We start from the raw sequence: 24,905 nt of genomic DNA, 5'->3' as shown, positions 1-24,905 counted from the left end.
TTTAGAGTGTCATTTTTGTATTAAAGCTTAAGAGTATTAAATTTTTACTCCATTCGGCATGCAAATATTAAAAGAATAGATAAAAAGTACTGGACTCTTTTTGCTCTGTGGGCACTAGGAGGATCCATAGGGCAGAAAGAGTCCAGTAGACGGACCAACCCTCGAAAAATTCCTTAGGTTTATCAACCCGTCCAGACTCGTTCCGATCTCCCGAAGCAGTAAGCTGAGATCTTCCTCAATATTTCATATTTCTCCACTTTTTTCAATAGTGATAACCTCAAGTTGATTTTTATTTATTTTTTTTTGCAGTACCCTACTTTTTTTAATATAGAGTTATTGAGCTTTCAATACTTTCAGTAAATTGTAAGTGCTAGAAATGTTACATCTAATAAATATTATGGCGCTGCTTAGCACCATATTTTGCGGCACCAGATCCACCAATGGCCAAATGGATAAAACCGCTGAACACTCGTCGCAAGTTCACGTCTCATCAATGAACTGGCCACGTTGAGTTTTTGTGTAGTCTTCACGTGTCTAACATCTAAATATCAGCCGGTTTTTAATGGAAAGCCCTCCTGGGAAGCATCCTTTGCAGATCGCCCAAGTGTTGCGTTTTTTCTTGGATCAATCCGTTTTGCGGCACCCCTTGTAAAATGTTTTTATTACATCAGTCTAAAACAGTACACAGAATCTTCATAATACAACAACAACAACAAATTTGAACTTTAATTTCGACGCTAACGAGTAGCACTCTGGTACCCGACAAATAATTAACAAAATCACAATGCTGGTTCGTTCCCAGCCACAAAGCCACACACACACACAGACCGGTCAGTACAGCTAAACACTTTGGTCAGCACTGATACACACAAAGAAAACCACACTGTTTTCTTCACAAGGCAGGGAGCTCTCTCCCCGAATCTACCGTTACACAACACCTGACACGTGTGACCCAGCTGTGGATTGTCCATCACCACCAAGTAACCTAAACACAAGTGTTACACACATGTTACAATTTTGTTGAATTGCATATCGCACTTAACATCCTCCCGCCTTGAACCTTCGTAGGGTTCAACAAATTACACACAAAACAAAACATTTTTTTTTATTACAAAACGCAACTTGTTCTCTAAAGGTAAAACACAAATTTTAGATACACTTCGTTTAAATATACCATTTTTTGTTTTTACACTCACGACTCTTACTTTACCGTCAGATCCTGGGAAAACTTCTGTAATTCTTCCATCTAACCACTTAAAGATAGCTATATTATCTCTTGATAATGACTAAAGTCCCTATTTTAATATTATCCTTTTCAATCAGTCCACTTATTCCATTGTTGTAAATTATTTAAGTATGTATTAGTCCACCGTTTCCAAATGATTTGAGTCATTTTTGTTACACGTTGCCAATGTGAGAGTCTACTGTCTGATAGAGATTTGAGATCAATGTCTGGTATAGTGTCAATTGATCTACCTATAAGGAAATGAGCCGGTGTTAATACCTCAAGATCATCTGGATCCACTGATAAAGGGGAAATGGGGCGACTGTTTAAAATTCCCTCGATTTGATTGGTGATGGTGAGAAACTCTTCTAATGTCAAGATTGTACCACTTACAACTCTTTTTAAGTGATATTTGAAAGATTTAACTCCTGCCTCCCACAAACCACCAAAATTTGGGGCTCTAGGGGGATTGAAGTTCCACTGAATGTTTTCGGATGACAAATAATTAGCCAATTTTTCATCTGGCTTGTTCACCATGTTGTATAAATGTTTCAATTCTGCCTGGGCTCCAATAAATGTTCTTGCGTTGTCCGTAAATAATTTGGCACTCTTACCACGTCTCGAGAAAAATCTCTTTAATGTTGCAATAAATGAATCAGATGTGAGATCAGATACTATTTCCAGATGTATGGCTCGAGTCACAAAGCAAATGAATATGCACACATAAATTTTATTATAAGTACCCCTTCGTTGATTCTTATATTTTATAAGAAAATGTCCACAAAAGTCAATTCCTGTACAGTTGAACACATAATTTTGGTTCACTCTCTCATAAGGTAGACTACCCAAAAGTTGCTTAGACACGATTGGTTTAGCCTTAAAGCAAGTAATGCATTCATGCACAACCTGTCTGCAGAGTGACCTTCCATTTAAAGGCCAAAACATCTGTCTTACCTGGTACAATAAGGCTTGTCCAATAAGATGTAAATATTTCCTATGAAAATAGGTTAAAATACATTTAGTCAAATAATGTCTAGCAGGTAGTATTGCAGGATGTTTCTTACAAAAATTGAGGGTAGCATTCTGCAATCTGCCTCCAACTCTTAACACATTATCATTATCTAAAAATGGACATAAATTGCTGATTTTGGAATGTTTTGGCAATGATTTCCCAGACTGAATGCACTTTATTTCTTCCGAAAAGCTTATTGTTTGGACATGTTTGATGATGCAGATTAATCCATTTTTTAACTCATTTGTTGTAAGATGACCATAGGTCCTATAAGGAGGTGATAATTTTGTGTTTGTTACAAATCTCAGGCACCAAGCCATCGTTCGTTGAAGTTTTACAAATGATGATATTTTAGAAATGACAGGCTTGTGCCAACACTACAAGTAGCATGTTTACGCTCCTCCCTTAATGCTGCATCACAAATGGGTATATTTTGGGTGAATGGGATATCATTGGAAAGCAGCCATTCTGGGCCATTCCACCATAAGTCGTGTGTTACAAGTTCTGAAGGTAAAAGTCCACGTGATGCACAATCAGCAGGATTCTTGTTTCCGTCAATGTGATTCCAATTTTCCGCAGGCAAAATAGATTGGATCTCTGATACTCTGTTGGCGACGAATACTTGCCACCTAGACGGCTCAGCCTTTAACCAAGAGAGCACTATGGTTGAATCGCTCCATGCAAATATAGAATTAATCTCAATCTGAAATGCACCTTGTATTGCTTGCACCAAATGAACTAATAAAACTGCTGCACATAATTCCATCCTTGGAATTGAAATAGGTTTTAATGGTGCTACACGAGTCTTCGAAGTTAACAGTCTAACCCAAACATTAGATTCATCTGAGGACCGCACGTAAACAACTGCTCCATAGCCCTTCTCTGATGCATCACAAAATGCATGAAGATCAACGGTCGTGTAATTAGGTAACAGAGTTTTTCTCGGAATTTGAATGGACCTCAACTGTCCTAATTCTTTACAAATAATCTTCCAATTATGATCAATACATGGGGGCACAGGTTCATCCCAAGATAGTTTAAGTTTCCAGATTTCTTGCAGCAGCAATTTTGTTAATATTACAAAGGGGGAAATCCACCCTAAGGGGTCAAATAATCTAGCAATAGATGACAAAATTGTTCGCTTAGTTAAAGCACACTGATGATGTTTGAACTCGAAGTTACATATGAAAATATCTTCTCTAGGATGCCACTCTAGACCTAGAATTTTTATCACCTTAGCTTCCCTAGTTGTATCAGACATGTCCCCTAACGAACTACTATCCACATCTTTTAATATTGATGGTTCACTTGTAAACCATTTGTGGAGCTCAAATCCACCTCTCCTTAGTAATTGAATTAATTCATTAATCAGTTCATTACCCATTTCAGAGTTGTTTACACCAGTCAACATGTCATCGACATAGAAATCTCTCAATACTATTTTAGCGGCTCTCGGAAACTCCACACTCTCATCAATCGCTAACTGCTTCAAAGCTCTTGTAGCCAAATATGGGGCTGATGTTGTTCCATAGGTGACAGTATTAAGACGAAAAGTTTGTATTGGCATTTCCGAACTCTCTCTCCAGACTATTCGTTGAAAATCACAATCCTCAGGTCTAACCTTCACCTGTCTATACATCTGCTTTATATCAGCTGTTATTGCAATATTGTGACAACGAAATCTTAAAAGAATACTAATAAAATCTTCCTGGGTTTTTGGACCGATCATTAAGGTTTCATTAAGTGAAGTACCTGATGAGGATTTTGTGCTGCCATCAAATACTACTCTCAATTTGGTCGTTAAACTTGGTTCCTTTATTATGTAATGGTGAGGGATATAATAATGTTGATTTTCTACGTCTTTACAATTGTGTGAGATTAACTCCATGTGTCCTAAAGACAAATATTCCTGCATAAATTGTCGGTACTGATTGTAGATGTCTGGCATAGTAGCGAGTCTCCTTTCTAAACTGTAAAGTCTTCGAAGAGCAGTAACACGAGAATTTCCTAATGCCTTTCTATCGGGTTTAAAGGGTAAGGCAACATAATATCGTCCGTGATCATTTCTCCAAACATTTTTCTCGAACTGAATTTCACACAGTCCTTCCTCATTACTTAATAATCGAGACGAGGGAATATTTTCAAGTTCCCAAAACGTTCTCACTAACTCATCTGTATTGACACATGCATGATTCACCACAACTCTGTTGGGCTCATGGGATTTAAAGGTCACCTTGCCTGAGATAATCCATCCCAATTTGGAACTCAATGCAAATGGACAGCCCAACCCACGTTTGATTAAATTTCCATTGATTAAGGAAAGAAATACATTCACGCCAAACAGGATGTCTATATTCCTTGACATATAAAAGAAGGGATCGGCCAACATAAGATCATTAAAATCATTGCAAATATCTGATGGTAACGAAACATATGGAAGTTTTTCTGTAACTCTTTCTATTACAAAGGCAGAGGTAGAAGCACGCAGTTTACTTTTAAAATGTGAAGTGAATATCAATTCAACCACCCCATTGCTCATAGTGGTGAATGCGCCTAGACATGAAACCGACATTGTACTGTCCCTTACATTTAATCCTAATTTTGTCACACATTCTTTAGAAATAAATGATCTCTGACTTCCTGAGTCTAATAAACATCGACAATCTACCCATTCGTTGTTAGAATTTAAAACCTTAATTTGAGCAGTACATAATAAAACTTGATTGCTTACATTCCCTTTTGACCCTCCTTCACAATGTGAGGCACAAATTGCAGTGGTTGACTTACAAACTGTCCCTTTTGTCATCTCAGGAATAGCTATACTTGAATTCATAGATGGACAGCTTGTTTGTGGATTTGACTCGGAGTCTATATTAGAGATGGAATTTCTTTCCCTTCCATAACACAAGAGTGAGTTATGTCTTCTCTTGCAGTTTAAATAAGAAACATTAACCGTGCAATTTCTCACGCTGTGATTTTTCGACAAACAATTAAAACATAAACCTTCCCTTTTTGCTAACTCCATTCTGTCCTGTACCTTAAGCCTTTGAAAACTTGCACATTTGTATAAGGAATGGTCTCCCTTACAGCATGTACATTGTCCCTTCATTTGAGAAGCGAGAGATGTCCCTTAGGCATGAATCTTTTATTAGTCTGAGTTTTGGTTGGCTGTAGAGTTCTAACATGACCTTTCAAAAATTCTAACAAGTCATTCAATGGAGGAATATCATCACCCTTAAGTGAGCGCTCCCACCAACCTCTAGTTGTTGCATCCAATTTAAATTGAATGATGAACATATATAATATGCTCGAGAACTCATCTATATTAAAACCTAAAGCTTCTAAGGATCGAATACATTCTGTAGTCGAGTCAACAATATTTAAAATCTGTGCTACATTTTCATAATTTAATGTTGGCAAACTCAATATCTTCTTAATTAACGACGCTACCAATTCTCTTTTCCGAGAATACCGTTGGGAAAGTAGTTCCCATGCAATTTAGAAATTTCGATCACAAATGGATAGGGATTGTATGATTTTTAAAGCTTCTCCTCTTAATGAACACTTCAGATACTGTAGTTTCTGAGCACCTGATAATTTTCCATTGTTTGTAATAGCTGCTTGGAACAGATCACTGAATGGCAGCCATTCCTCAAAATTGCCACTAAATGAGGGCAATGTTAATTTAGGTAATTTTAAATCTGATATTTCACTAGCTTTATCAACACTGGAGATACTATTACTATTTTTCAATTCTAGATTTGTTCTATCTATCACTAATATCAACTCGTCAATCGAATTTTGTGCCATTTGACTTTCCTCAATATATTGTTCTAATTCATCCTCCTTACAAATATCAAACAGTCTATCAAAGACTTCCTTTAAGTCATTGGCAACAACACCCAATTTTGAACGGTACAGATCAAGTTGTACTCTATCTGAATCTTTAACATTCCCCAGAATTTTCTCCCTTAGTCTAGTAAGACTACTCTTGGCAACTCTCTTTTTTATACACAACGTTTTCAGATCCATTTTTAATAAACTAGAAATATCGTACCTGAACACCTTTAACTAAAAACAACAGTCCAAAGTCCAACTCTTGAAGTAGACCTCCAACTGAAAGTTCGTCTCTATCCACTTTACTCCACTGCACTGCTCTCAACGTTATCCTCGTCCTATCCGACTGTCGACGTTATCTTCATCACATCCGACTCTCGACTTTATCTTCATCACATCCGACTCTCGACTTTATCTTCATCACATCCGACTCTCGACGGACCAGAAAGTGATGTAAAATGTTTTTATTACATCAGTCTAAAACAGTACACAGAATCTTCATAATACAACAACAACAACAAATTTGAACTTTAATTTCGACACTAACGAGTAGCACTCTGGTACCCGACAAATAATTAACAAAATCACAATGCTGGTTCGTTCCCAGCCACAAAGCCACACACACACACAGACCGGTCAGTACAGCTAAACACTTTGGTCAGCACTGATACACACAAAGAAAACCACACTGTTTTCTTCACAAGGCAGGGAGCTCTCTCCCCGAATCTACCGTTACACAACACCTGACACGTGTGACCCAGCTGTGGATTGTCCATCACCACCAAGTAACCTAAACACAAGTGTTACACACATGTTACAATTTTGTTGAATTGCATATCGCACTTAACACCCCTAAAGTATCGTTATGGCAAACCTATTGAAAACAACTGCCTTAATCGCTCTAGAGGTGTTTATATATTGTGAAAAATAACATTCAATAAAATATATTTTTTTATTTAGTTAATTGTTTAAAATCAGTATAGATGTGTGATTTTATTCAAACGTATCTATAGTAGCTAGTATAGAGACAACGGAATTACGGTCTTGTTTGCTCATCAGTGCCGAGTAGATTAACCCAGATATGCCCAATGATCTATATGTAGTACACATGAAAAAATTCTGAACATATCTGAGACACAAGGTAGCAATATTATATTTATAAATTACTATTAATTTCTGTTAGTTTAAGTTTTTTTTTATCGTAGTTGACAGCTGCTGGTTTAATTCTTAGCGAAAATCTTTGATCTGTGTGAAGTATACTTATTACTAAATTTTAGAAGATGGAAGAATTTAGTGGGAAGTTTGCAAGGTGTGTTATTTTTTACGTCAATGATTAACTGTAAATTTTTGTTAGCAAATTTTTTATTTATAATAATTGTGTAATGTGTATTAGGTTCAATCAGATAATTAATCTAAATATAAATATTTTATATGTTCAAACATTACTGACCTATATGTAGGACATTGGGAACATACTGTAAGTATCTATTGATTCTTTTTTTATCTTATAGAGGGTTTTCTCTGCATGAGACTTTATCAATGCTAGAGAATGATGACATAAAAGAGATACGATTACATTATCGCCATCCAACAATGTATGTTATAATTTAACTGATGATAATTAAGGAGAATTATCTTGACATTAACAATTTTCTGGTGTCGCAAATGCAAAGTGATCGCTATTTCCAATATATAATTTAGATAATGATTGAGATTTCGAAGATGAACTTCCTCTTGCTCAATTCCAAAATTTACCCAGTTAAATTTGATAAAGTCAGTTAAAAAGAAGGGAGTGATTACGTCCGAGAAGACTAGTTACCAAGTGCCAAAGTTTTTTGAAAATTCTTACAGGAATGACTACTCTAAACATATATCTTTATCTCTTTTTAGTTTATTTTTTATGAAAAGCTGTTGGAAATAATCACAAACGAAACCAATAAGTACACTTCTCAGAAATATAGATCAGTACGAGTTGAAGTGAATGAGATAAGGCGTTTTATTGGTGTGCTTCTCAGTGGATACTAGAAAAGTCACTAGAAAATGAATGTATTGGGAATGCTCTGAGGATTCTCACAATGTATTAATTTCTGAAGCAATTTCAAAAAACAAATTTGAATTTATTCTGTGTAATATTCATTTTCATGATAATAATACTTTGGACAAGTCAGACAAATTTGTCAAGGTTTGCCCACTCTTTACTCACCTAAATAGGAATTTTTGGAAAATGAATTAATCGAACGTAGATGAGTCACGTACAGAATGATGTCACGTACAGATAGACATGGGTGTAAGCAATATATCTTAATTATGGCAATGGCGCGCCGCAATAATTATACAATGGCGCACCGAGATGGTCGCCATTGGCGACCATCTCGGTGCGCCAATAACATTAACAAAGTTCTGATAGTTCAATAAGTTCGTGTATGCTAATCTGGTTCGTCGAGAAGGTACCTTGCGACGATTATGCTTTAATAAGAACTAGTAGCGATCTTTTGTTGTCTTCTGGATGACTTAACGTTCCTGGACGAATTTGCTATCAATCTGAAGTTCCACCGCAAACTTGAAGATCAATTCCTGGACAAACTCTATGTAGACCGAACTTAAACCAAATAGCTTATACGACAACAGTGGAAACTCTCGTGAATTTGCATGTATCGTAGTGGCAACAGCGCGAACTACTGACATCTAGCGGTTCGAGAACACTAACACCGCAGACTATGTAAAGTCTAACAAAACTTGCAAAAAGGCAACGAAATAAATATTTTATCATTTTTTTGTCTATATTTTATCATCTTAAAACGGAATTATAATTTTATCTAGTAGGAAACGTGGAAGGATAGTGATTTAAAAGAAGGAATAATACCAATAAAACAAATCAAATGCAATAAGAGCAGACTTTTTAAATTAAAATCTGAGGTTTTAATTTTATTTTATTAAATTGAAACAATTTTTTAAAATAAAACATTTTTACATTAAATTAAAACACATTGAACACAAATATATCATGAACTGTATATCAAAATGCATTATGTGAACAGTTTGGTCATAGAAAATATAGTTATTACATACGTAAAATCTTTAATTTAACATTTTTTGTTCTTATAAAACTTTCAGATGAATCATTATTTTTTGTCACATATGCTTTAATAAGGATTTTGAAATATTTATTCCAATAATTTAATACAATTGTCACAAACACCTTTAATATTTGCATTCTTTAAGAAATAATTAATTAAATTAGTTTTAAATCCATATGGGCTCTGTAAGAAAAATATATTAACATTGTTTTGAAATATTGCCGATATTTCGAAGATAATCTTTTTCCGTAAAATAGAAATTATGTCGTGTGTTTCGACTATCTAAATATTCTGGCCCTTTCGTCTTCAAAACCTGCTCTTAATAACCCACTGAGTGCATCTGAAAATCAATATAAATACATACTTTGAATGATAATATTTTAAAGGAGGAATGTTGATATAAATAAAAACAATTGAATTGCTTATTAATTTACTTACACTTGTTTGTTTTTAGAGAATTTGTAAAACGACTTGCGATCACTTTGTATCTTATAATTAAAGCAGCCATACATAGCGCAAATAATCCCTCTTCCGGCCATTCTAATTATTGTGAAATATAAAAATGTTCAAAACTTTATATTAATACCCAAAAACGTCTCCTTATACACGCGGTACAAATGGAGTGAAGTGTAGTTATCTCCTCGAACCACCAGATGGCGGTCAGAAGCTTGTCGCTGGTTTTCAGCACAAGTTTCCACTATTGTCGTAATAAACTATTTGCTTAAACTTCCAGCTTCCACGTCGACCTTATATGTCGACGTGGAAGCGGGACCTTATTGGTCGTCCGGCACGCCGTGGACAGCGGGCTGGACGACCAATCAGCGATTCCCGGACCGTCGCCTTATCAGAGATATGCCGTGTGGCGTGATTCTCTGCCGACCAATCAGCGGTTATGCCGGTCGCTGCTCTGTTGGAGGTCCGCGGCGTGACACAATGCCTGGCTAACTGGGACGCATACGCCGCTAATTCAAACACAACGGTCGCCTCCTCAACGGTCTTTCTCGGCCGTTGTTACCAGTTTAAAAAAAGGGCGGGAAACGTGTTCTTACAAGATTCTACCCCGACATTCTAAATACAGAAAGCCTTTAAAAAACCTATTAAAAATTAAAATTTTTATTTGCTAATACAAAAATGTGTTTTTAAATCAGATATATTGTAAAAAAATTATTTTTAAATTATTAAAAAACATTTGGGCATATGTGTGTTAAACCACTAAACATTGGATTGGTCGTGAGTTCACGCTTCACCAACGGGCTAGCCATGTGGAATTTTGCGAACTTTCTTCACGTTTGTGACACTTAAATAGGGGACACTTTTCTATAGAAAGTTCTTCTGGGAGCAATCCACCAAGGAGAATCCCTTGGCAGATAGCCCATGTGTTCCTACAATCCAATTGAATCGAATCCACCTTCTATTTGAATTTATAAACGATATTTTACAGAAGAATGCGACATATTTTCCAAATTATAATTTCTATATAATTTCAGGAATAGAAACGTTTTCTTCTTTAATCGAAAATATCAAATATAAAACTATTGACTTTTGAACTCTGTAAAAATATTTCTTGGAACGAAATTCTATTCCTAAAGCTAAATACTAAAGGAAAGTGATCTGAATGATCAAGAGAGACAACTTTGAAATTAATTTTACTGTAATTTCGCTGCTTGAAAACATGTAGTAACAATAATTAATTATCAGCATTCTTTATGATACACATGAATGAATTTAGCTGAAGAATTATCCTTCGATTCTTTTGATGTTGATGAGATAATAATTGTTAATTGAGTATATTTTGTATCTACGAGAGTTTATTACTTAGTCCTGAGATTATCTATTTTTCATAATATGAAATAGAATTAAAATAAATATGTTTCAAAACATGATCACTTATTCTCAAATCAAACTTTATCTGCTATATATTATTTCGAGGTGCATTTTAATTTATTCCTTTGAATTATTATTAGAGAACAAATAATTATTAAATGTAGAGAAATTTTTTTGATTATTCTTGAATTATGAATAGGCCTACTAATTGTTATTTTTGAGAAATTTTATAGTCCTTTAGAAATTATAAACAAAGGAACAGCAATTACGTTAAGATTTCAAGACGAAAACAGAAAATTATATTTTTTTATTCAAACTAAAACAATTTTTTAGTTAGGAAGCCAAATATTTTAAATACAGTTTATTCATTAGTGTATTTAGATAATAATAGTAAGAATAATATTTAATTTTTTATTCTTAACTTTTGGTTTTTAAACTAATAGTTAAAATGGAAACTAGTTGAATAGTTTATGACTGTTCAGGGATTGAAACAACCAGTTAACACGAATTTTTATACGAGATAAATACTCTTAAACTGAGTATTCATCAATTAACAATTAGGCATCATTAGCACACATTCGATAAAATATAATCTTGGATAGTCATTTCATTTAAACAGTTTTCAGCAGATTTTGCTTCAATTACTTGAAATTTTTAGAAGAAATGAAAATTATAATCATGATCATTAAGTATTGATTATCTGTAAAGTTTACGAAAATTAATGATACAGTTACCAATACAATGCAATTAAATAAATACCAAATCAAAATTTGACCCACCCGCGTCCTTTGGTGAGCCTAATTTTGACTTAGCCAAATTTTTATGAGCTGGGCCCAGTTAGCCCAGCTCATTTATGAAGCGTTAACACGTAAAATTTGGCTAACTGGGTTAGCCAAATTTTACATGTTAACGCTTCATCAATGAGCTGTTTCGTGGAGTTTCTCGGGTTTCCTTTACGTGTATAACATTTAAACAGAGGCCAGTTTCTCATAAAAAGTTCTCTCCAGAGGTATCCACTTGCTGATCTCTAGCTGGTTATTTTTTGGTTGGGTTGTCTATTCTATTAACCCAATTCTAAATAAACTAGTAAAAGAGACTGTCTGTGGTTTAAATAAATAAAAAAGCCAAAGAAAGATGCTCTCCATGATATTCCACATAATGAAAAATAGTCATCGTCTTAACAAAAGATCTTTAACTTCATGCCAAGAAAAGATTAAGAGCTCGATGGACAGTCTCGTAAAGTAGAACTCGACGCACACAATTACTCAAAACAGAAAATGGCAAAAAGCTTAATTTTGAACGTAGAGATGCGTTTTATAAAAAAAAAAAAAAAAAAAAAGTAAATGCTAAAAAAAAGTAAAATTGTCATTAAGGCCGATTCTACTTGAGATTTGATACACAATTCCCCTCTATCTCTCCCTTGATCTGTAACCCTCCAAAATTTAATAGCAACAATTCCTCTAATAAACAAACCTCCCTATAAAATTTCAGAAGTTTTCGACAAAAATTACAGGATTTATTAAGCTTCAAAGAGGGCGAACAAAATCGTGCTCCCATTCAAAATCGTGCCCATGACATCCATACACACAGAATAAACCCCCGAAATTTTTTGCATTTCTCCACATTTCAAGGTGTCCTAAGTCCAGAAATCTGGGAGGAGGCCTTTTTCGCCGGATCCCCATACTTTCCCTCTGTTATAACAGCCGGGAGAGTAAAAATTAAAAATTAAAAACGTAAAGAATAAGTTTTTATTCTTATAGTATTTACCAATGTTTACAGATATATATATATGTTTGAAATCTGTATATATGTTCGAATGTTCGAAATAGTCTATGTTCATGTCTCAATCGTAATCATTAGGATTGTTTCTTGCTGATAAACATAACATATTAAAATTACTTTCGTGTTTAAAAAAATAAATAATAAATATAATAGTTTATAATAAAATCTTCAAATTTGTTCCAAATTATAAATAAATTATTTACAGTTTGGAACTTCGGTACATATCACGTTCCTCTACCAATTCTTCAGCTAAATCACATGATCATGCATCTTCGTTTCATCGATAACTAATAAAAGCATAAATAAATATCAAGATATACATATTTTGCACAATTTTTATAAATGTTATACAACTTTTTGTTTCTACAAGTTTAATTAATGTTTTACTTTATTTTGCAATAAATATTTTTGTTATTGAACTGAACGTCGTCAATTAAAACGATAACTCTGATTATTTTATTTATTTATTTATAATCTATTATATTTTTTCTATCAAAAACTTGTACTCATCTAAATTACAAATTTATTCTTGTTTACAGAATGCACGTTACAAGTTAAATTGAGAGATTAAGAAATTGTTTCATTAAACAAGAAAAATTCGCTTAATTCAACAAATATTTCTAACATTTATTTGACATTTAAATATACAAATATTTAATTTTGATTTTTAAATTAAATTGATTTTAATCATATAAATAGGCCTATATTTTAAAAATTCTATAAAATTATATCGTAAATATTATTAATTTTAATAAAATTTCATAAATATATATTTTATTAAAATATAAATAAATTTCAGATAATTATTTTAAAATTTTTTAATTCATAAAATAGTATTAAATATATTAAAAGTATACATAATAATAATCATTTTAATAAATTAAATAACACTTAGTGTAAAACTTCTCATATCCAATTAATGTAAATTAAAATAAAATACTTTAGTTTTTAATGAATGTCTTGTTTTCTATTAACGGGACCATGAATTACGTATCGCAATATGAGTGGATCGGTATGTGGACAATCGTTACGATGAGTTACAAGGGAATGGGGGTGTTTACTAAGACGTTACGTAATGCTATGATCTCAACTCTTGAGTAACAGAACGAACAGAATATTTTTATTTCTAAAGCGTTGTATTGCTAACTGTGCTCTTATGTCACTGCTTTGTACAGTACGTTAGACATTATAATGTCTAACGTACTGTACAAAGCAGTAATATAATGTAACATTTTAAACTTTGTGCTATGTATTATTCCTTAATACAATTAAGGGGTTTTGATCGAGAATATGCGTTATGTAAGCTGCGGTAGCGTTAAGGTTTGTTAGAGATAGGATGGTAATTAAAAAGTATAAATATAGCTTTATGTAATTGATGAATGATCCCTAAGATATTTGCGATTATTTACTATAATAAACATTATTCATCGTTAAATTATTAAATTTAAGATTTAAGTGACAATTTTTAATATTGTCACTTAAATCTTTAAAATGTCCTACCTATTCTTACCTTTCTATTTTTCTATTTATTCTTAACTCCAATCATCTCTGCAAACCAAGGATCACTCCATTAATAATTCTTATGTTTCAATTTTATATTTACGCTCATTAAACAGCGTAAATATAAAACGATCACTACTGAAGATTGTTTTCGGACATCTTAATCTTCCGTTACGTCATCGTCTAATATAATTTGAAAATGAATTAATAATTTTTATTTATTTTAAGCTAGTAAGTCATTTTTCATTCCAATATTTTTATTTTTAAGACAGTATTTAGTTTAAAAATAATATTTTATAGTCAAATTTTGTAAGTTAAAAACCAACGAAAAAGATTTATATCTTGCCATAAAAAGATCTGTTAAATACTAAGCGATATTTCATAAAGTGTACGAGGCTGATAATAAATATTTTATGATTTGTAATTAGAACGTTGTTTAGGAGATATTTTATCATAAATCAATTTTATCATTATCTACAATTTTAGTGAAATTATAAATTTGTTAACTCTTATAAGAAAACAAAGATAATGCGAATGTGTTTAGTTATTTAGAAGAATGGCTATGCTATGAAGGATCTATTACAATACTTATTTTAGTTTTCACGTATCTATAACATGTGTTTCATATATTTATTTGGAAATAAAGTAGTTTAATTGTTGCTATTCTTTTTGCTTTATTTATTACGTTACCGTACCCTATCAAACTAACCAATAACTTCCACCGCAACAATTAGGATGATTTATTGCTAATGTATTAAAATTTCTTTCGTTTTTAACTAAACATATCCCTAGATAAATATAAAATTTAATGAATAAAACAACTTATCAATTAAAACTATATTTACTTACAATTTTGAATTATATAGGCCTACTTCTGAATATTATAGTTTTACGTCAATTCATTGGCTAAATTATATATATTACATCAATATATCAAATAAAAACACTTATATAAGTTATACATCTAAAAAAATTTATATTTATTTCTTATACGTTTTCTCTTCAATAACTAGAAGTAATTCTTTCCTTCATTTTACATTTATAATATTAAGTACAGTATTCTTATTATTGTCCAACTATAAATGTCGTCAAACAAGCTGATGACTCTAATTATTTTATCTATATTTTTTTCTCCTTTCAAAACTTATACGTATCTGAATAATAAATTTATTCATGTCATGATCCAAAACAGATAAAGTTTATATAACTTGTGTTGTAATCACTCGAATTGAGTCAAAAAAATTATAATTATAATTTTTTTAAATATGTTACTCCTACGAGTTTAGAATAAGTTTAAATAAACAGATATTTTATTTTTATTTTAAAAATTATTTTCATTATTTACACCACTTGAATTGAACTTTGACAAAAGTATTGTAATTAACTATGATAAATAAATAATTAATAAAGTAAGATTTATAATGAACATCCTTGACATGTACAGTACAAAAACCAGTAGAGCCTGTTTAATTTTTGTTCATTTGTATAAAGTGTAAAAGAAAAATAAAATAAATAAATAAATAAATCCAAAGATTGATAATTTACCATAATAAAATCAAAGTATAAAATAGCTTAATAAATGTTCTTATCAAGTCTAATATAGAAAAACTGTATTTGATATGTTGCGTAGTATCGTTATTTTGGGTCCTGTTATGATTCACAACTTCAAATTAATGTATGAAATACTAGGGGGCTTCGCCCATTTGTTCAAAGTTTCGTTACGATTCCTTAATTCCGCCGTTTCTACTATATTTCCTTTTTTCTTACTTCATGATGACTCTACGTTGAATATTTTATATACATACATCAAAGATATGCAAAACAAATGTTAACTATGAAATGCTTTTACGATGTAATATTGGAAGAAACAAGTTTTATCTTTGTGATCTCTATAAGATAACATAACTTAATTACTGTATTTGTTTAATAATTTGGAAACTGTTCCAACTTTTGTGTAGCCCTTTCCTTAACAAATGTACACCCCCTGTAACAGGGAAATTTCCCTTTTTGTTAATAAATGATTTGATTGATAACTTAATTATTTATATTTCTTAACTATTTAAAGTTATACTGATCATATATATATATGGATGTCCTCTCTGGGTGCAGATTATCCACTGTTCTCTCTTGCTGTGTCCAGTCATCTGAAAAAGGAAAATGTTCGGAAATATGATATGCACCCTCTACATATAGCTTCAGGCTTTCCTTTCGACAATTTCATACTTTGTTTAATGAAATCATCCAGAGAGAAATTTTGAGTACTATAGAAATTGGGTGATCTCTTGAGTACTCATATAAGAAACTGAGTAGACAATGCGATAGGTGGCGACCCGAACACTTTTATAACAGGGTATGGGTAATAACATGAGGAGCATTTCAAGATCATTTTAGCATTCTATGATTGCTGCTTCCGAAAAACGCTCCCATTTTTTCGGCGCAACCAGGTCGTTATTTTGACCCCTTTCATATAAAATAATGCAACACAATGGAGAAACCTGATCGCAGCTTCCAAATTGCTAGTTTGTCCTTGCCTTAAGCTATGTTAACACGGTTGCTCTTTCTAGGCGTGCTCACAACCTCAACCGTTGCTGTTGCATTATCCAGAAGGTAACAGTGTTTTCACGGTTGCACAGATCGTCGTGACGTATAGTCCACATCAAAATATTATACGAAGCAAAGAGAACAACTTTTTGAACACATAACTTACCTCAATCCCTAATTTCTCTCTAATCCTTTTATTATTATTATGATTATTATTATTTTAAGTATTTTCGACGATAGTCTGTAGAACATGTTTCATAAAGAATTACATGGTTCAATCACTGGAAACGAGCTTCCAAAACAATATTCTAAATATTCCAACAGATTGCCATCTTTTTACATCATTTTATTCGCTTGCAATCGGCGTGAAGAATCTCCTTTCATTGACAACAGGATTTGGATTTGGACAGGATTTACCAAATAACTAGAATAGCGAACTGGTTGCAATTACCTGAGCAGCTAGAAAGAATAACCATGTGAACATAGCTTTAGACGAGTTGATGTCAGCAACAATCAAAAGAAAGAATAGTAGAATTACACACATATAACCGTAATATGAAGTGAAGTAAATAATGTAAAAATGCAAATAGACAATATAGCAAGGTAATGTTAGTGACGTCATGACAACATTAGCCTATATTTTCTTGCTGTAAATTAAGATTTACTACAAGGTTTTTAATATTTTAAAATATAACAATTGGAATTATCTTAATATAACTCATTTATGTTTATGTAGAAAATGTTATCTAGACTTTTCACTGAAAATTTTTTGAATAGTCAAATTCCTTGCAACAGCCATAAAGAACTGGAATTTTGACATATAGGTTATAAACAGTGGCTCGGAAACTTTGGCCACTGTTTATAACCTAGGCCAGGGGTGGCGAACCTATGGCACGTCGGAGAAATCATCTGGCACGTAATGTATCATATGATTTCTGTCTTTTTCAATCATCCTTTCTGTTTATCACCTGACCATCCTTTTTTCAATCAGATCTTTTACATTTATTCGAATTAAAGCGTATTCTTTTAATTTCTTTAACTATCATTATTCGAAGGCTAAGACTTTGGCACGCGTTAACATCTTTAAAGCTAAGTATGCTTACAATATGGCACGCGGACTCAAAAAGGTTCGCCATCCCTGACCTAGGCTATATGTTGTTCTTTATATGTTTTCACATTTTAGAAATGTTGTAAAATGATGAGTTAAAACAATATCATTCATTCTCTTTAAATAAAAAAAGGATTTTTTTTAAAAAATCTGTTGCTATATCACATAATATTACATTTAATACTGATGTTTCTCTTCACTTTTTTCTTTTCATAGTATGAAAACAAGTTAAGATTTATAATAAAACTATCAAAATAAAATTTTTGAAATACAACGTATCTAAACATTTAATCCCAAAATATTGATGAAATGTGATAAAATTTTTATTATTTAAAAAAAATGTTTTATAAGAACGTTTATCTATTTTTAGATTTATATGTTAGAATATACTTTGTTTTCATAATAATAAAAATAAAATAGTTTTATGTCTGTTACCAAAAATATTTAATATTCATACGAAATAGTTGATAGTGATGAAAATAAATATTAGAAACAATACAAATTTTTTTATATTAAAAACATATATAAGTTCACATAAACATACAACAATACAAAAGTGATTGGAGAGTGAAATTAATTAAAAATTTCGCATTTAATACAGTTGAAACACAAAAGAAAATGTTAACATATGAAAAATATATTTTTTAAGTATTTTTTTATTTATTAACATGTAAAATAATTACAATAAATGAATATAGAATGGGATATTTATAACGAATAACATAGCAAACAGAAAATATACATTGAGAACAAATAGTTATCCTGTTAATTACAATTTTAAAAAGCGTGAATTCAGTTCTCATCTTCAAAAATATTTTTTACTGATATTTTAAATGAAAAACATTTAACATTGATGCTATTTATTATTTACAAATGAAAACATATTATTGAAGTAAATAAAGTTTAGATCTGACAGTCTTTCATATAACTGCTTAAATCTGTTCCATTACAATGATTTTTCCAAGCAGTCCTAAAAAGCAATATTATAATATATAAAGCAGAATAATTATTTATATATAAATTAATAAGGATTAAATAAACTTACCAAGCAGAGAAACCATGTATATCGAATATCTTTCTGACGCATTTTACATCATCTGTTATATCATCGTTTCTTAAATCTGTAAATAAGGTTTTGTTGCTTCTCAAGAGATATTTTAAAATACTAAATATTAATTAATTTATAATTTATTGAATATTTTGTTTAAAATTATTTGCTTTAGTTACAAACGTAAAGATGTTTTTATTGTCATTACGAGTAAATTAAATATTCGTATCTAAACAACTATAACATCATAATATTATTAATGTATAATCCCCTTGTTTAGTAAATACACGTCAGTTATCCCCTTTAAATATATTATTAAATATATCTTAAATTATTAAAACATACGTTAAAATTATTTGTGTAAGTATTAATTTCTATAAATAAATTTTTAATAAATCCAGATTTTAACTTATTTAATTCAAAAATCGGTTCATTATAGTTTATTCAATCTCCAATTAATAAAACTGAAAGATAATATCAAACTAACTTGTATTAAACTATTTATTATTAAAATTATCAAATTAAATAAGAATTTAAGATTCACCATCGCATCTCATATTGCATTCGTTAATTTCCTCAGGCGGAGCACACCAATAATGATCATTAATCTGAAAGAAATTTTTATGTATTTTATAAATATACAATTAAAAATATTATAAGTAGTCCTTAAAATTGCTCTTAAAATAAATAAATATATGTATTTATTTATAATTACTTGAAAAAGTCCATGATCATAACTGTTATCGTAACCGTTAGGACCACCTTTCGCTGTTGTGTTAAACTCACTTTCATGTTTGACTAAACATATCCCTGAATAAAAATATTTAAGTTATTGGTTAAAACATTTAATAAACTAAATTAAAAGAAAAAAAACAAGTATATTTACTTACAGTTAGCAACATCTTGTTTAGCAAAATCATGTTTATGTACCAGTTCCTTAGCCAATTCACACGAATCGTAAATCTTACTTTCTACAAAAGTTAATATCGATATCAACAAGATAGTGTACATGTTTGACATTAAACAATAACTGGTTTTTCTACACTTTAACATTCTTAAGTCCTTCTCTTCTATGAGTAGAAATGTCTTTGTGTGCCTTATATTTATAGTAGTAACTAATTGTGTTATTGGTTATTTAAATGTTATCAGTTTGTCCTAATTATTCTAATTATTTCAACTTAAAACTGAATTGACCCACTTGTAAATTTCGGCTCCTGATGATGCGTATAGATAAGATTTATTTCAAGAATATCTTTTAGGTTAAATTAAAAAAAAAAAAAATGAATAATTTATAAGATGTAGAAATGATCTTAAGTAGCAAAAACTTTGTAAAATAAATTATAATTTATATTAAAGAAAAGAATTTAAAATCTAATCAAATTAAATATGAAAAAATTGAAGTATAAAACTAATTTTAAGAAAGGCTGTTGTTCAGTTATATAATTTTAAAATTAAAACTGTGTTATCTTAATTGAAACTTTTATCAGATATTGAATTTTAAACATATTAAATCATATTTTGGAATAAAAAGCGTTGATAATCAGGGACGTTGAGAGTTTGTTTAGGGCCTTTTTTGTCCCATTTCTTCAAGAAAAATGGCAAAAGGAGCCCCTTTTACCATTTTTCATTAACAAATTAAATACGTTGGCTGTTTCTTTATTAAGATTTTGTTTTCTGTTAATAAAAATAGCATTATTTTATAGAGGATGGCAACCATTACGAGCCCTAAAGTTTTCTCCTGGCCCAGAAAAATATTCACTGCGTTGACTATCCTGCTAACAATTAACAATTAACTAAAATTTAACTTAGAGCATATTAGATTTTGGAATTTAAAAAATAAAATCATATTTTACTTTAAACTTTAGGCATTGAACTAGTTTTATTTTTATATTTTTAGAATTTGTAAATATGAACTACTCTGGAGATATGGAAGCAACGTATGAATATTCTTCTATATTTGTAAACCTATTGTAAATGCATAAAATGAAATTTCTTTAAAAATTTTAAAGTATTATTTCACGTAGTTACAATACACACAATAGCCATAATAATAAATACTTGGTTCTAAAGAAAATAAGACATAAATTTTATTGTAAATAAACCACTTCGTAATCACGTATTGTAACGAACTTATTTAATAATTTATATTTATATATTTATTTCAAAAACCAAGTTTTTAAGCTGTATTTATGCTTATAATGTGTTTACTTGAAAATTTTTTTTTTAAATAGTAGTTTTTAAACTGTAAAATTAATTAATTTTATTTAAAACTATAAGATAAGATCCAATTGTTAGCATTGAGAACAAGGTCATAAGAAGATAACTTGCGTTACAACACATTTACATAAATACATTTTTTTCTGTAAGTTAATAGTAAAAAAACCGTGTATAAATATAGAACATCCTTATCTAACCAATAGTTTTTTAATTATTTTATTAATAAAATAATTTATGCATATTAAATTGTAGAAGATATAAAATATGAATTCTAAATTCATGCCCTGAGTTTAAAATATATATTATCATTATTTTAAAAATTTTTAAAGAATAAATTGTGGTAAAATTTTGTTTTAAATTTCAATGAGCATAATTATTTAAAAAAAAAAAAAAAAAACATTTTTTATAATTTTTATACCATAAATGAGATTAATAAATCGTTTTTATGTAAATAAATAAATATTTGTGCGCGATTTTAGAATTATAAAAAATTATAATAATAATAGCGTAATGAATATACTGTATATTCAGCAAAAAATTATACAGACAAACAACATTATATCAGATTAGTCTGGTACAAAATTTTTGTGCATACCCTGTATATCTTACATGAAATATAACACAGAACACTATTCATATATACTAGAATGATTTTTACTTAATAAAATTCTATATTTCATATAAATAAAATGATAAAAAGTTTATTTAATTTTATTATATTTCAACTATCGAAATAAGGTATTTAAGGTATAATAATATAAATGTATAAAAGTGTTTTTCATAACTTTTACATATTTAAATAACAATATATGGATAGAGAATAAACAAAAAGTATAAACTAATTTAATAATATACTACAAGATGTAATAATAATTATTATTTGTTATTTTCTTCATTTTTAGTTTTCGTAGGAAATCGCTATTGATTTTGAATATGCATTAGATGCATTCACTATACAGTAAAACTCCAATTATCCGGATGTTGATTTTCCGAATCGCCAATTATTCGGATTGTCCTCCGACTTTGTAAATGTATGCATGAAGAGTAATTTTTTATGTAGAAAATATACTGTACTGTATTCATTTGTAGGTACATTTTTAAATTTAATATATTATTTGTATATAATTACATACACATGTACAATACATAACAAGGTGTTTGGATAGAAAAAAAAAAAAAAACTATTTTAAGCAAATATTCAATTATCTGGCTATTCCACATATTCAGACTGTCCAAGGACCCAATTAATTCGGATAATTGGAGTTTTAGTCTATTTCATTGTTTTCTTAAAACTATAAGTTCACATTTTAACGAATTAAATTCAATAAATTTTAAAATAACTTCTAATTTCTAAATATTTTAATTTTTTGTTGACATTTATCTCGTTTCTTTTTTCAAAAAAAAAAATCGATATTGAAACTGGAGAAGAGTTGGATTTTAAAAATTACTTGGATTATTAGTATGGTTATCTACCGAGAAAAGATTATATATAACATTTAATCAAGAAAAATTATAAGTATGAGAATTGGAAAATTAAGATTTATACCTGTAGTATGTAAATCCTTTCTAAAATTCATGATTTCAAATTCTATTTGATAAATTTTTAGAATTATATACTGTATAAGGTAATTCATATCAGAAAAAACAATGCATGTCCTCCTGAGAGTATCAGTGGCGTAGCGAACATAACTGGCTCCCGACACTTTATTGGCGCCCCTCTTCTCCTCCAGAAACGCATATACATTAGAGAGTCGAAAATCGGAATCAATTGGAAACTGGGGTTGTTCCGATTACCCATTATGTACGAAAAAATACATTAACCTGTCCGATGTTCAAATTTTTCTCCGTTGCGTGTCGCTTCGTGTTGAATTTTCGTCGATTTTAAGCTTAACGAAAATTTTTATAATAATAATCGAGGCTATCGTATCGTTAAAAATTATTTCTGCATTTTGTACAAACAAAATAAATATATTGAAGAATATAAAAACATGAAAATTATACTTTAGAAGTAAATTTAGTATCAAAAACGTTCGATTCAGCACGACACAGTCCGACTGAAAATCGTGCCGATTACCGGCGATTCTGATTACCAGTGTTCCGATTAACGACTTTCTACTGTAGTTTGTCTTGGAGACCATTTGGGCGCCCCTCTGTGAGTGGCGCCCGGTGCATCCTTGCACCCCCCTTGCACCCCCCTCGCTACGCTGGCACCCGCTTGATACACCCCCTTGCACCCCCCTCGCTACGCTATATAAGTAATATTCAAAATTTTATCGAATTTTTAAGAGAAAACATGGAAGAAAATATCAAATAAAATATTTATGAACTAACATACGGAGTATCAAATATAGTTTTTCCATTGTTTTGATTGATGAGTTATAATGTTGATTTTGAACTTTGAAAGTTGAATTAATTAAATCAAACTTTAATTCGTGTCATGTATTAAGTAACATAATATTAAGTTTTAAAATAAACTTTCATAAATATATATATTAAAAAGCCTTAATTACAATTTGCAAGAAAAACTAATTATTAAAGTAGAATACAAACAATTGTATTGATTTTTTACTTAAAAACATAATTTTGATATGTGATATTATATTGTTTATAATTAATTTATGTAGATTTATTATGTCAAACATAAATAAATAAGCTTAAAAATATAAACATAACAGTTTATTCTAGGCTTTTATATAAAAAAGTTGTACTCAATGAAGTCGTAAATAATCTTAAGGATGTATTTTTAAAAGGTAAAGTCGTAAATATTATTGTTCTTATTTTCTATTTTTTCACATTTTATATCCATATATATTTTTAAAATTATATTATATAAAAATAAACATTTTGCAAATTCAATTTTAAACGCTTTATATATGAAATACATTAATTTTATTTATTTAATATGCAGCTGTTTCATAAACATCTTTAAAAATTATTTCACAATATCTGACAGCTTTGATTAAAATAATAAATTTAAAGTTCTAAATAATTTTTAAAAGTAAATTCTTTAAATACGCCTAATACATTATCATGTTTCTTTTTTTTCTTTCTATAAAAATGTATGCAATGAAATAATTTTTTTAACTTGATTTATAAACAGGTATTAAACATTTGTTTGAATACATTAGCAATGAATTTCATTATAAATCCTAATGATGATAAAAATAATTAATTAGAACAGGAAGTCACAATTTTATTATAATATACTGTATCTTAAAATTAAGCATTATAAATGTTTGCTAAACAAATATTAAAAATTTATTAAATAAAATTCAATTCAATTCAATGTATATGAATTATATTTTAACTTGTTTTCAATGGTTTGTATTATATTAATTTTTAACTTTTATATGACTTTAATTCTTTTTCTATTTCCATGTTTATAAAATTTGCAGCTTATTTAAATTACAATCTGTTAACCTATCTTAGATGTTTGAAAAATTTAATTATTTTCTAATTTTATCAAACTTTCTACAGGTTGTGCATGTGATAGATGAATGCGAAAATTCTGTGTTAAATTCACATAAGTATTATTCTTTTATTTACTATTGTTATGAATAAGACTTCGGTTTATGTGGTTCAATATTATAAAAGTTAGATTTTTTAGGCTATGTCTAAGGATTTAAATTAAAGAAAAAACTTATTTAAAAAATGTTCTAGTTTGTATACTATGAAGATAGTAAAAGAACAGAATTAAATTTTTAATGATTAATGCTTGGTCTTTGATATTACAC

The 24,905-nt window shown here is 29.8% G+C and overlaps 4 protein-coding genes across 4 annotated transcripts; all 4 read right to left on the bottom strand.

The window, feature by feature from the left end:
- Nucleotides 1-1,315: 1,315 nt before the first annotated feature.
- LOC136973952 (uncharacterized) lies at nt 1,316-2,511 on the bottom strand. Its single transcript, XM_067268725.1, has one exon. The coding sequence runs from the start codon at nt 2,168-2,170 to the stop codon at nt 1,316-1,318; it is 855 nt and encodes a 284-aa protein (XP_067124826.1). The 5' UTR covers nt 2,171-2,511.
- Nucleotides 2,512-2,571: 60 nt separating this feature from the next.
- LOC136973951 (uncharacterized) lies at nt 2,572-5,262 on the bottom strand. Its single transcript, XM_067268724.1, has one exon. The coding sequence runs from the start codon at nt 5,260-5,262 to the stop codon at nt 2,572-2,574; it is 2,691 nt and encodes an 896-aa protein (XP_067124825.1).
- A 473-nt stretch (nt 5,263-5,735) lies between these two features.
- LOC136973950 (uncharacterized) lies at nt 5,736-6,269 on the bottom strand. The gene has a single exon (XM_067268723.1). The coding sequence runs from the start codon at nt 6,267-6,269 to the stop codon at nt 5,736-5,738; it is 534 nt and encodes a 177-aa protein (XP_067124824.1).
- A 12,540-nt stretch (nt 6,270-18,809) lies between these two features.
- On the bottom strand, nt 18,810-19,965 carry LOC136973949 (lysozyme C-like). The gene is made up of 5 exons (XM_067268722.1): nt 19,845-19,965; nt 19,670-19,764; nt 19,499-19,562; nt 18,952-19,027; nt 18,810-18,876 (listed from the first exon to the last, which is right to left on the bottom strand). Exons 1-5 carry the CDS (start codon nt 19,963-19,965, stop codon nt 18,810-18,812), a joined length of 423 nt encoding a protein of 140 aa, XP_067124823.1.
- Nucleotides 19,966-24,905: the final 4,940 nt, after the last annotated feature.

Source organism: Centruroides vittatus, unplaced genomic scaffold (genome assembly GCF_030686945.1).
Source record: "Centruroides vittatus isolate TY-2023 unplaced genomic scaffold, ASM3068694v2 contig_3324, whole genome shotgun sequence".
NCBI lineage: Eukaryota > Metazoa > Arthropoda > Arachnida > Scorpiones > Buthidae > Centruroides > Centruroides vittatus.
This window is presented reverse-complemented; position numbering and strand designations above follow the sequence as displayed.